Source organism: Pseudophryne corroboree, chromosome 4 (genome assembly GCF_028390025.1).
Source record: "Pseudophryne corroboree isolate aPseCor3 chromosome 4, aPseCor3.hap2, whole genome shotgun sequence".
Lineage (NCBI taxonomy): Eukaryota > Metazoa > Chordata > Amphibia > Anura > Myobatrachidae > Pseudophryne > Pseudophryne corroboree.
In genome coordinates this window covers 848,075,545-848,089,249 of record NC_086447.1, presented here as the reverse complement: position 1 = coordinate 848,089,249, position 13,705 = coordinate 848,075,545, and the positions used below count along the sequence as shown (strand labels likewise).

The 13,705-nt window shown below is 46.9% G+C and overlaps 1 protein-coding gene across 1 annotated transcript in view; it reads left to right on the top strand.

Annotated features, from left to right (window-relative positions):
• The window catches only part of EML6 (EMAP like 6), a 363,450-nt gene that overhangs the window by 181,803 nt on the left and 167,942 nt on the right, over positions 1-13,705 (top strand). The window contains exons 13-14 of the mRNA XM_063918642.1: positions 3,061-3,179; positions 7,911-8,097. Coding sequence (XP_063774712.1) covers positions 3,061-3,179; positions 7,911-8,097 — 306 coding nt within the window. The remainder of the gene's footprint in view (positions 1-3,060; positions 3,180-7,910; positions 8,098-13,705) is intronic.

Sequence of the window (13,705 nt, the reverse complement as noted above, 5' to 3'; positions counted from 1 at the left end):
ATTGGCATCACAGGGGATCAACTGGCAACACAGGGGGTAAACTGGCAACACAGGGTATAGACTGGCATCACAGGGGATAGACTGGCAACACGGGATAAATTGGCATCACAGGGGATAGATTGGCATCACAGGGGATAGATTGGCATCACAGGGGGTTAAACCGGCATTACAGGGGATAGATTGGCTTCACAGGGGTATAGACTGGCATCACAGGGGATAGATTGGCATTTCAGGGGGATATATTGGCATCACAGGGAGATGGACTGGCATCACAGGGGATAAATTGGCATTACAGTGGATAGAATGGCATCACAGGGGGATAGACTGGCATCACAGGGGGATAGACTGGCATCACAGGGGGATAGATTGGCATCACAGAGGATATATTGGCATCACAGGGGGATAGATTGGCATCACAGGGGATAGACTGGCATCACAGGGGATAGACTGGCAACACGGGATAAATTGGCATCACAGGGGATAGATTAGCATCACAGGGGATAGATTGGCATCACAGGGGGTTAAACCGGCATTACAGGGGATAGATTGGCTTCACAGGGGTATAGACTGGCATCACAGGGGATAGATTGGCATTTCAGGGGGATAGATTGGCATCACAGGGAGATGGACTGGCATCACAGGGGATAAATTGGCATTACAGTGGATAGAATGGCATCACAGGGGGATAGACTGGCATCACAGAGGATATATTGGCATCACAGGGGGATAGATTGGCATCAAGGGGATAGACTGGCATCACAGGGGGATAGATTGGCATCACAGGGGATAGACTGGCATCACGGGGATAGACTGGCATCACGGGGGATAGACTGGCATCACAGGGGATAGACTGGCATCACGGGGGATAGACTGGCATCACAGGGGATAGACTGGCATCACAAATGAACAGTCACTCGTTACAATACACTGTGGGTTATACTGTGACAGTAGGGTAAATCAGATGGGTTTTCAAGCTGATCATTGCTGCCCTTTAATAGAAAGGAGCAACTAACACCAGCCGCAGGACAGTCCAGTGTAGCAATGGCAGCTACTGTACAAGTGACTAGTTGCTAGAAGTGTTTATCTCTAATGATATCCTACACACAGAAATCATTACAACATAGCCTATAATAAGCAGTATTAGTACATAAGCAATTAATTGACTTGATAGCTTTGTGAACATTTTACAGGAAATAAGGAATACACATGGAATAACAATGACATTTATGTTCTGTCCTCTGGATATTGTTCTTCATATTTACATTCTCAGCCTGTATTCTGTGTTTCTGGCTTTACCTGATAGACACTTTCAGCGCTGTAATTACAGTAAAAGCAGAGAGCAGCCGTTCAAGGGTATTTATTGCGTGCGCAGCCTGCAGCTGACAGGAAGATTGTATAGTGCTGATAGATGGATGTCTTCTCTTCCAGCTGTCTCACTGATGTAATGGTGGGAGCTCAGCGTGATAGAGTTCCTGCATCATAGGGGTACACAGTGGGGGGTTATGGTGGTTCTCCAAAGGGCACTAACACTGTTTAATAGAAAAAATTATCAAGTTAGGTCACATTACATTTAATATTGTACAATGACAATTAACTACAATATGTCGATTTAATTATATTTGTTTTGTTATGTTATAAAATAATAATACAAAAATGACATTGATTTTATTATATTATGTGACTTTATGATACAAATACTAGTAAAATAAATCAGGGTTTCCCAAACTGTTAAGGTTTTAAGGCTATCCATGCTTGTGCAGTGCAGCCCAGCCCCTCCCCCCCCCCCCCCCCCCCCCCCTCCTGCAACAATACCTGAACCCAATAGAATTTCTGAGAAATGAGCTGGGGGATACCAGGGAGTGGGGGGGGGGGGGGGAGGGGGTGCTCCCCCTTCCTCTCCGGTATCCCCCAGCACATTTCTCTGAAATTCTATTAGGTTCAGGTATTGTTGCAGGTAATTTTCAGTGTGCTGGGGGAAGGGGGGGGGGGGGGAAGCACCCCCCTGTCTGCTGTTTGTTTGTGACCCCTCCCTTTTTCTAGCACCTGATATATAGTTATCTCCAGGAATGATTGAGCAGCTACCACTGTTTGTCCTAATCCTCTGCTTACTCAGGCTGGCCGTCGCAGGGGACCTTGCGAGGCCAAGATGCCTCCGCTTCTGCATACCGAATGCCTCTGCTTGTTAATCAGGCAGAGGCTATCGTAAAAATGCAAGCCACACACAGGACCTGCTCTGCACATGCGTAGAAGAGGTCCTGCACCTGCGCAGTTCCCCAATAATTGGGAAACTGCGCAGGGGATCACACAACTGCTCCATACTGAATAAGCCCCAGTCTGAGGTATTAATTAAGTCAACTGTGATTAAGCATGACTAGCCTTAAAACCTGCACTGTTAGGGTGCCTGGGGACCGAATCTGGAAAACACTGAAATAAACACATTTATTATATTTTATTTGTGGCAGTTTCCCAAATTTCACCCTTACAGTACAGTCTCGGTTTTAAAGATATCCATGCTTGAGCACAGGTGACTGACCTCAGTTAATTTGATTTAACCATCTGCACTCAAGCATGGATTGCCTTAAAACCTGGTGGGGTTTGGGAAATGCTGATTTGTGGAATTATGATATAAAATAATAATAAAATAATGATTTTATTATTTTATTATTATAATTTGTATCATAGTAAAATAAATACAGTAAAAGTAGTCTATTTCATGTATTTCTTTTTTTGTATTATAATAAAAGAAATATAATAAACATCAAATACATAATACATATTTTATTATGATACCCCCCTATACAAGTGGGACAATCCTGCGTTCCAGCCGGTGTCACTATCCATATTGCTGTCGGGGAAGTGGCATAACAGGGGGGCAGAGGGGGAATTGTTTGATTACACTGCACAGCCCTAAAGCAGTTGTCAGTCCTGGAACAGTTTCAGGCCTGAGGCGCTTTGGAAGCAGGAAACATTGCCGTGTGAATGGTGCCAATACATGAGAGCTGCCATCCACAGTTCCAATAGAAGAGAACTCATCCTCACTTTTCAAATTGTCATTTTAAGGTTTACAAAGAAGATCTACCTCAGCTCAAGCAGCAAAACAAAGAAAAGCAAAGTGCATTGCCTTCCCTTAAACGAGAAAAGGCGCCAGACGAAAGCTTGAAGTTAAAATTTGTACATGGGTAAGTTCTCCTTGTGTCCTCAGCTTTCATATGTTACATTCTATTGTGCAAGCGACTGAAGACCCAATTCCATAAAACGTGCGCTGTACAGGAGTAGCTGCTGTAATAGCGCCAGGGATGTCGGACATTATGACGACCTAGCACCCGCTTTTTGCACAGCGTCATATCACTGCAGGGGAGATGTATCAAGCCCTCTAAAGTGGACAAATAAAGAAGTTGCCCATAGCAACCAATGAGCTTCTAGCCATCATTTATTTAGTACATTCTATAAAATGATAGAAGCTAGTTTCCGCCTGTCCTCTTTAGGTTTGATACATTTCCCTGCCAAATTAGCTATAATCACTTCAGTTACTGATACCCCTTTACCCTTGTGTCAGGTGAGCAAATGTTCACATTCTGTGGGGCCCATTTATCAATGAGTTATACAACTTGTGAGTGATAAAACGCATTGTGTAAGATAAATGGTACTCCAGCCAATCAGCTCCCAACTGTGATTTTTCAAACACATGACAGAAACTGAACACACGACAGGAGTTGAACACATGACAGTTGGGAGTTGAACACATGACAGTTGGGAGTTGAACACATGACAGTTGGGAGTTGAACACATGACAGTTGGGAGCTGAACACATGACAGGAGCTGAACACATGACAGTTGGGAGCTGAACACATGACATTTAGGAGCTGAACACATGACATTTAGGAGCTGAACACATGACAGTTAGGAGTTGAACACATGACTAGGAGCTAAACACATGACAGTTGGGAGCTGAACACATGACAGGAGTTGAACACATGACAGTTGGGAGTTGAACACATGACAGTTAGGAGCTGAACACATGACAGTTAGGAGCTAAACACATGACAGTTGGGAGCTGAACAGATGACAGTTGGGAGCTGAACACATGACAGTTGGGAGCTGAACACATGACAGGAGCTGAACACATGACAGTTGGGAGCTGAACACATGACATTTAGGAGCTGAACACATGACAGGAGTTGAACACATGACTAGGAGCTAAACACATGACAGTTGGGAGCTGAACACATGACAGTAAGGAGTTGAGCACATGACAGTTGGGAGCTGAACACATGACAGTTGGGAGCTGAACACATGACATTTAGGAGTTGAACACATGACTAGGAGCTAAACACAGGACAGTTGGGAGCTGAACACATGACAGTAAGGAGTTGAACACATGACAGTTAGGAGTTGAACACATGACAGTTGGGAGTTGAACACATGACAGGAGTTGAACAAATGACAGGAGTTGAACACATGACAGTTGGGTGTTGAACACATGACAGTTGGGAGCTGAACACATGACAGTTGGGAGCTGAACACATGACAGTTGGGAGCTGAACACATGACAGGAGTTGAACACATGACAGTTGGGAGCTGAACACATGACAGGAGCTGAACACATGACATTTAGGAGCTGAACACATGACAGGAGTTGAAACATGACTAGGAGCTAGACACATGACAGTTGGGAGCTGAACACATGACAGTAAGGAGTTGAACACATGACAGTTAGCAGTTGAACACATGACAGTTGGGAGTTGAACACATGACAGTTGGGAGTTGAACACATGACAGTTGGGAGTTGAACACATGACAGTTGAGAGCTGAACAAATGACATTTAGGAGCTGAACACATGACAGGAGTTGAACACATGACTAGGAGCTAAACACATGACAGTTGGGAGCCGAACACATGACAGTTAGGAGTTGAACACATGACAGATGGAAGCTGAACACATGACAGGAGTTGAACACATGACTAGGAGCTAAACACATGACAGTTGGCAGCCGAACACATGACAGTTGGGGGCATCTATTACATGCAGAAGCCTCCTGCTGCAGTAGTGATCTGACCTGTCTCCTAGGACGCACCATCGGATCAGTCACTCACCAACGGACAGCTTGCGGCACCCATGGTGACGTGCAGGCAACCTGTCGCAGAGGCCAGGAAATCTCTGTGCAACCACAGAGATCCCTGACCTCTTCCCTCCCACCCCATCTCCGCCCCCTCCCCACCCACCAATGGCATCAGATTGTCAACCACAGTCTGATGCCGGACTAAGTGCTACGTTGCAGGCCCGTTCGCACACGCACAGAATGGGTCCTGTACATGCGCACAGTACAGATAATTGGTGCTTTGCGGTGCACAGCGCACCTCCAACCACATCTGAATACCCCACATTGCTTGCTAGTGAGACAATGCACACTTAGGGATTGCTCTAATAACTCCAGTACTATAAATATATAAACTCAAGTAACATGTATCAGATATATCTATTAAATGGTCTAAAATAGGGGTTCTCCACCTCAACCCTCAAGTTTCCCCAACAGGCCATGTTTTGAGGATTTCTGTCTGTGGGAGCAGGTTAGATAATTACTGACACAACAAACTGGAGTAACTCACCTGTGCATGATTAAAGAAATCCCCAAAACATGACCTGTTGGTGGTACCTGAGGACAAGAGTCAAGAACCCCTGGTCTAAAACATACATAGGGGTAAATTTACTAAGGTGAAAGGTTTTTTAGAACTGGTGATGTTACTCATAGCAACCAATCAGATTACACTTAACATTTTTCTAGCTGCTTCTAGAAGATAATAGATAGAATCTGATTGGTTGCTATGGGCAACTTCAGCAGTTCTAAAAAAAACTCCCACCTTAGTAAATTTACACCACAGAGTAAATTTAATTATTTACAAATATTTGTCAAGTATATGTAGTCTGTTGTCCTCTTCCAATATCACTGTGCCACAGTACTATGGGGTCTATTCATGAAGCAGTGAAAAGAGTGGAGAAGTGAGCCAGTGGAAAAGTTGCCCATGGCAATCAATCAGTGTTGAGGTAACATTAGCGTATTCTATAAAATTATACGTAGCAGCTGATTGGTTGCCATTGGCAACTTCTCCCCTGGCTTAGTTCCCCACACTTCTCACTGCCGCCTTCTCAAAGCTGAGGCTGAGTGTGACTGCACCTATCACGGTGGTAAAGGAAGTGGAGGAGGAAGTGCTGGGAAACTGTGCGGTGCAGTGAGGGCTAATGAAGCCTTCTGCGCTGTCATAAGTAACAATCTCACTGGCATTTGAACCCCGCGCCTGGGCTGGACTCTGGCCGGCTGGCAGTGGGGGATGCTGGAGCTGCAGCTCCAGCCTCCCCATTGGTTACAACACGGACTTGCTGTTAGAGCTGTGGCGGGTCCTAGTGCCTGCCAGCTCTTATATCAAATCTGACTGACGTAAATAGCAGTAGTGCTGCCGCTGTTCTCCTTTTGAAAAAGAAAAGAAGTCAGAAATGACAGGGGTGGGCACGGGCCTGAGTGCACCCACCCCCCTGGATCCTCCTATGACGGTACACTTATATGGTGTCCATGTCGACATACACACAAAAAAAGTTAAAAACTTGTATCAACTTTTTGACCTTTCGACATTTTAAAATGTCGTATTTTGACCTTGCCGGTATTTTAAATGTCTGTATTTTGACCTTGTTGGGATTTTGACCGTTGGTCAATTGTTGTCGGAATTTTGATTGTAGGTATTTCATACTACACCCCACAGAACCTGTGTATTTCATGAGAGATGTGACCCATGTTACGTGTAGGCTAGCCTCATACACGGCCTCTGATTATTTAAACAGTTATATTGAACGCGAGTATCGTATCTGTCTTTTCTCTAATTGACTTACACAGTTTCCTGGAGCTTGTCCCGTACATTTAATTTCTAAAGGGGGTTACTCACGCACTGACTAGATTGCTTAGAGTTTAAGCAGTGATCTCTCCATGTGTACCCCCACAGCGATAGCGATGCGCAGCCCCGCGTGTCGCTATCGCTGGTGCGCTGGTGCTAGATTGGCCTGCATGCAGGCTCAATCTAGCAGGTAGCTCATTTCACCCGCTGGGTGAAATGAGCTGCCCCCCCGTCTCCCCCCGTACGCTCAGCACACATCGTGCTGTGCTGAGCGGGGGGAGAGATGTGTGCTGAGTGGTTTCGCTCAGCACACATCTCTCCCCAAATCGGCCCGTGAATATGGCCCTTTATTCTCATTTCCATCTCATATTCACATTGCAGCTAAGGTCTTTTCAGCCGCATAATTCCTGGAACTTATTTTACCATCCCATTGGGAATAATATTCCCATATTGCACTGTGGTTTTGTGATAATTATTACATGAAAAATATCATTTTAGAATAAAAGATACAATATAGATCTTAAATAAAACAAAATTAATAAATTGTTGATTCAGAGCAAGAAACCACATAGTAAAGATTCCACATTTTAAATGAAACATTGCTAATATGAAATGACAATAGATTCTAGAGAGCGCCTCCTTGTGGCTAGCACTGGCTTCTGCACACTGACAAATAGTCTAAATGGGTATTTCTTGAAATCACTGACGTTACAGAGGCAATGTGTGCCCTATACATCTCCAAGCGCTGCCTCCGCACGCGCCGGCGGTGACCTCACCAACCCGGCATATTGCCAGGTTTGCCCGCCAGTCTGAAAGGGATCTCACCCAGTCGCACCCGGAAAGGACTCGTGCATAAATCCCAGGTGCGACTTGTCTTTTGCGGCATGAAGGAGGTATTAGTGTGCCTTGAGGACTGTGGATGGGAAGCCCTGCTCTAGAACCAGCCTTTGGATGTTGGCGGTTATTTATCTTTTGGTCTGTTAATGTCTCTTCAGGTAATAATGTGATTTATTGTCCTCTTTTCTAGCTATAGAGGCTTTGACTGTAGAAACAACCTGTTCTACACTCAGACTGCAGAGGTGGTGTTTCACGTAGCAGCAGTGGCTGTGGTCTATAACAAGCTGCAGCATTCCCAAAGACTGTACCTGGGCCACGACGATGACATCCTCAGCCTGGCCATTCACCCAGTGAAAGATTATGTAGCAACTGGCCAGGTAAGAAACATTCCTGCACTGATTCTTCTTTCCACATCTATTCCAATTGGTATCCAGATGATAGATAGACAGTGTCTAGTTAGACAGTCAATAGATAGACACACTGGGACAAATGTAATCGAGTGAGAGTTTCAAAAAGTGAGAGATTTGGTAAGGTTTTGCAGTTGTTGTTTTTTTTAAAGTGGCAATCATTTACACAGCAAGATCAACCTGGTTTTGCAGTGTAAATGATTGCCACTTTAAAAAAAAAAAAAAAAATGGAAAAACCTTACCAAATCTCTCACTTTCTGAAACTCTCACTCTATCACATTTGGCCCCATATGTTAGATAGACATTAGGTCGACAAGGTCAAAAGGTCAACAGGGTCAAAAGGTCGACATGAAAATAACCGACATAAAAAAGGTAGACACAGGTTATTTTTTATTTTTTTCACTTTACATGTTTTTGGACATTTTAATACCTTCTCTATCCATGTCGGCATAGAGTTGGGCACACCGAGCCCGAAGCGTGGCGAGCCCCGGGAGCGGATGCCTTTCCACAATTAGGGGTGCCAGATGACAAAACTATCCACACAAACCCCACAAATGCAAAAAAAAAGGTGCCTACCTTTTTTATGTCGACCATTTTCATGTCGACCTTTTGACCCTGTCTACCTTTTGACCCTGTCTACCTTGTGTACTGTCTACTTTTTTCATGTCTACCTTTTGACCCTGTCGACTTATTTTCTGTGTCAACCTTTTGACTGTGGTGTCTATCTGTTGACTGTCCAACTAGACACTGTCTATCTGTTATACCACGCCCCTTCCAATCACAGCATATGTGTATTTGCAATGCCATCAGAAGAACTCACTGGGTGAGATTTAAATGACATAGCACGCCCAATTTCCTTTCTAAAATGATCTCCGTTATAGCGCATATTGCGCCCATAGTAATCAGGTTTAGCTGTGTAAAGGTTGGGTGCCTCGCTACTCCGGGCGTAGCGAGCTGAAATAATGATACAACATCCCAGAGGGCCAGTGGCGTAACTAGAAATTTTTCTCCCCCAAGCCAAAAAATTCTTCGGCGCCCCCCCCCCCCATATCCCCCATAATTGGCAGTAGTAAAGGGACAAACATGCGCGTGCCGAAGGCGCGCGCTGCCAAAAAGGAGGCGTGGCTTCGTTGAAATGGGCGTGGCTCCACATAAAGGGGCGTGGTATTGCAGGAAAAGACTACCTTATACTCCAGTTTTGCAACCTGCACGCCCAGACGTTAGCCACCACAGGAAAGAAAAATAATCCTGATTCATGCCCCTTACATTATTTGTAATTTCTCTGACGTCCTAGTGGATGCTGGGAACTCCGTAAGGACCATGGGGAATAGCGGCTCCGCAGGAGACTGGGCACAAAAGTAAAAGCTTTAGGACTACCTGGTGTGCACTGGCTCCTCCCCCTATGACCCTCCTCCAAGCCTCAGTTAGATTTTTGTGCCCGGCCGAGAAGGGTGCACACTAGGGGCTCTCCTGAGCTTCTTAGTAAAAGTTTAGTTTTAGGTTTTTTATTTTCAGTGAGACCTGCTGGCAACAGGCTCACTGCATCGAGGGACTAAGGGGAGAAGAAGCGAACTCACCTGCGTGCAGAGTGGATTGGGCTTCTTAGGCTACTGGACACCATTAGCTCCAGAGGGACCGAACACAGGCCCAGCCTCGGAGCTCGGTCCCAGAGCCGCGCCGCCGGCCCCCTTACAGAGCCAGAAGCAAGAAAAGGTCCGGAAAAATCGGCGGCAGAAGACATCAGTCTTCAACAAGGTAGCGCACAGCACTGCAGCTGTGCGCCATTGTTACTCAGGCACACTTCACACTCCGGTCACTGAGGGTGCAGGGCGCTAGGGGGGGGCGCCCTGAGCAGCAATGTAAAACACCTTGGCTGGCATAAATACACCACATATAACCCCAAGGGCTATATGGATGTATTTTAACCCCTGCCAGAACTCACCAAAAAAGCGGGAGAAAAGGCCGCCGAGAAGGGGGCGGAGCCTATCTCCTCAGCACACGGGCGCCATTTTCCATCACAGCTCCGCTGGAAGGACGTCTCCCTGACTTTCCCCTGCAGTCCTGCACTACAGAAAAGGGTAAAAAAGAGAGGGGGGCACTAATTTGGCGCAGTAGTTTATACTAACAGCAGCTATAAAGGGAAAAGCACATTTTATAGTGGTATTCCTGTATATATATAGCGCTCTGGTGTGTGCTGGCATACTCTCCCTCTATCTCCCCAAAGGGCTAGTGGGGTCCTGTCCTCTATCAGAGCATTCCCTGTGTGTGTGCGGTGTGTCGGTACGATTGTGTCGACATGTTTGAGGAGGAAAATGAGATGGAGGCGGAGCAATTGCCTATTATACAGTTGTCACCCCCTAGGGAGTCGACACCTGAGTGGATGAGCTTATGGAAGGAATTACGTGACAGTGTCAGCTCTTTACGACAGACAGTTGACGACATGAGACAGCCGGCTACTCAGCTTGTGCCTGTCCAGGGGTCTCAAACGCCATCAGGGGCTTTAAAACGCCCGTTACCTCAAATGGCAGACACAGACACGGATACTGACTCCAGTGTCGATGATGAGGAGACAAACGTGACTTCCACTAGGGCCACACGTTACATGATGATTGAAGCAATGAAAAATGTATTGCATATCTCTGATAATACAAGTACCACTAAAAAGGGTATTATGTTTGGTGAGAAAAAACTGCCTGTAGTTTTTCCTGTGTCCGAGGAATTAAATGAAGTGTGTGATGAGGCGTGGGTTTCCCCCGATAAAAAACTGATAATTCCTAAAAGGTTATTGGCATCGTACCCTTTCCCGCCAGAGGATAGGGCACGTTGGGAAACACCCCCTAGGGTGGATAAAGCGCTCACACGCTTGTCTAAACAGGTAGCACTACCCTCTCCTGATACGGCCGCCCTAAAGGAACCTGCCGATAGAAAGCTGGAGAATATCCTAAAATGTATATACTCTCACACGGGTGTTATACTGCGACCAGCAATCGCCTCAGCCTGGATGTGCAGTGCGGGCCTGGCGTGGTCGGATTCCCTGACTGAAAATATTGATACCCTAAATAGGGACAGTATATTACTGACTATAGAGCATTTGAAGGATGCATTTCTATATATGCGTGATGCACAGAGGGATATTTGCCGACTGGCATCAAGAGTTAGCGCGCTGTCCATTTCTGCAAGAAGAGGTTTATGGACGCGGCAGTGGTCAGGTGATACGGATTCAAAAAGGCATATGGAAATATTGCCTTATAAGGGGGAGGAGTTATTTGGGGTAGGTCTATCAGACCTGGTAGCCACGGCAACTGCTGGAAAATCCACATTTTTACCCCAGGTAGCTTCTCAACCTAAGAAGACGCCGTATTATCAGGCGCAGTCCTTTCGGCCCCATAAGGGCAAGCGGGCAAAAGGCGCCTCATTTCTGCCCCGTGGCAGAGGGAGAGGAAAAAGGCTGCAACAAACAGCCAGTTCCCAGGAACAAAAGCCCTCTCCCGCCTCCGCAAAGTCCTCAGCATGACGCTGGGGCTTTACAAGCGGACTCAGGTACGGTGGGGGCCCGTCTCAAAAAATTCAGTGCGCAGTGGGCCCACTCGCAAGTGGACCCCTGGATCCTTCAGGTGGTATCTCAGGGGTACAAATTGGAATTCGAGACGTCTCCCCCTCGCCGTTTTCTAAAGTCTGCTTTACCAACGTCTCCCTCAGACAGGGAGGCAGTATTGGAAGCCATTCACAAGCTGTATTCCCAGCAGGTGATAATCAAGGTACCCCTCCTACAACAGGGAAAGGGGTACTATTCCACACTATTTGTGGTACCGAAGCCGGACGGCTCGGTGAGACCAATTTTAAACCTAAAATCCTTGAACACTTACATACAAAGGTTCAAGTTCAAGATGGAGTCACTCCGAGCAGTGATTGCAAACCTGGAAGAAGGGGACTATATGGTGTCTCTGGACATCAAAGATGCTTACCTACATGTCCCAATTTACCCTTCTCACCAAGGGTACCTCAGGTTTGTGGTACAGAACTGTCACTATCAGTTTCAGACGCTGCCGTTTGGATTGTCCACGGCACCCCGGGTCTTTACCAAGGTAATGGCCGAAATGATGATACTCCTTCGAAGAAAGGGAGTTTTAGTTATCCCTTACTTGGACGATCTCCTGATAAGGGCAAGATCCAGGGAACAGTTGGAAGTTGGAGTAGCACTATCCCAGATAGTGCTGCGCCAGCACGGTTGGATACTCAATATTCCAAAATCGCAGCTGATCCCGACGACACGACTTCTATTCCTAGGGATGATCCTGGACACAGTCCAGAAAAAGGTGTTTCTCCCGGAGGAGAAAGCCAGGGAGTTATCCGAGCTAGTCAGGAACCTCCTAAAACCAAGCCAAGTCTCAGTGCATCAATGCACAAGGGTCCTGGGAAAGATGGTGGCTTCTTACGAAGCAATCCCATTCGGCAGATTTCACGCAAGAACCTTCCAGTGGGATCTGCTAGACAAATGGTCCGGGTCGCATCTTCAGATGCATCAGCGGATAGTCTTGTCACCAAGGACAAGGGTGTCTCTCCTGTGGTGGTTGCAGAGTGCTCATCTTCTAGAGGGCCGCAGATTCGGCATTCAGGACTGGGTCCTGGTGACCACGGATGACAGCCTGAGAGGCTGGGGAGCAGTCACACAGGGAAGAAATTTCCAGGGCTTGTGGTCAAGCCTGGAGACATCACTTCACATAAATATCCTGGAGCTAAGGGCCATCTACAATGCTCTAAGCCTAGCAAGACCTCTGCTTCAAGGTCAGCCGGTGCTGATCCAGTCGGACAACATCACGGCAGTCGCCCACGTAAACAGACAGGGCGGCACAAGAAGCAGGAGGGCAATGACAGAAGTTGCAAGGATTCTTCGCTGGGCGGAAAATCATGTGATAGCACTGTCAGCAGTGTTCATTCCGGGAGTGGACAACTGGGAAGCAGACTTCCTCAGCAGACACGACCTCCACCCGGGGGAGTGGGGACTTCACCCAGAAGTCTTCCACATGATTGTGAACCGGTGGGAAAAACCAAAGGTGGACATGATGGCGTCCCGCCTCAACAAAAAACTAGACAGGTATTGCGCCAGGTCAAGGGACCCTCAGGCAATAGCTGTGGACGCTCTGGTAACACCGTGGGTGTACCAGTCAGTGTATGTGTTCCCTCCTCTGCCTCTCATACCCAAGGTACTGAGAATCATAAGAAGGAGAGGAGTAAGGACTATACTCGTGGCTCCGGATTGGCCAAGAAGGACTTGGTACCCGGAACTTCAAGAGATGCTCACAGAGGACCCGTGGCCTCTACCTCTAAGAAAGGACCTGCTCCAGCAGGGACCCTGTCTGTTCCAAGACTTACCGCGGCTGCGTTTGACGGCATGGCGGTTGAACGCCGGATCCTGAAGGAAAAAGGCATTCCGGATGAAGTCATCCCTACCCTGATCAAAGCCAGGAAGGATGTAACCGTACAACATTATCACCGTATTTGGCGTAAATATGTTGCGTGGTGCGAGGCCAGGAAGGCCCCTACAGAGGAATTTCAACTGGGTCGTTTCCTGCATTTC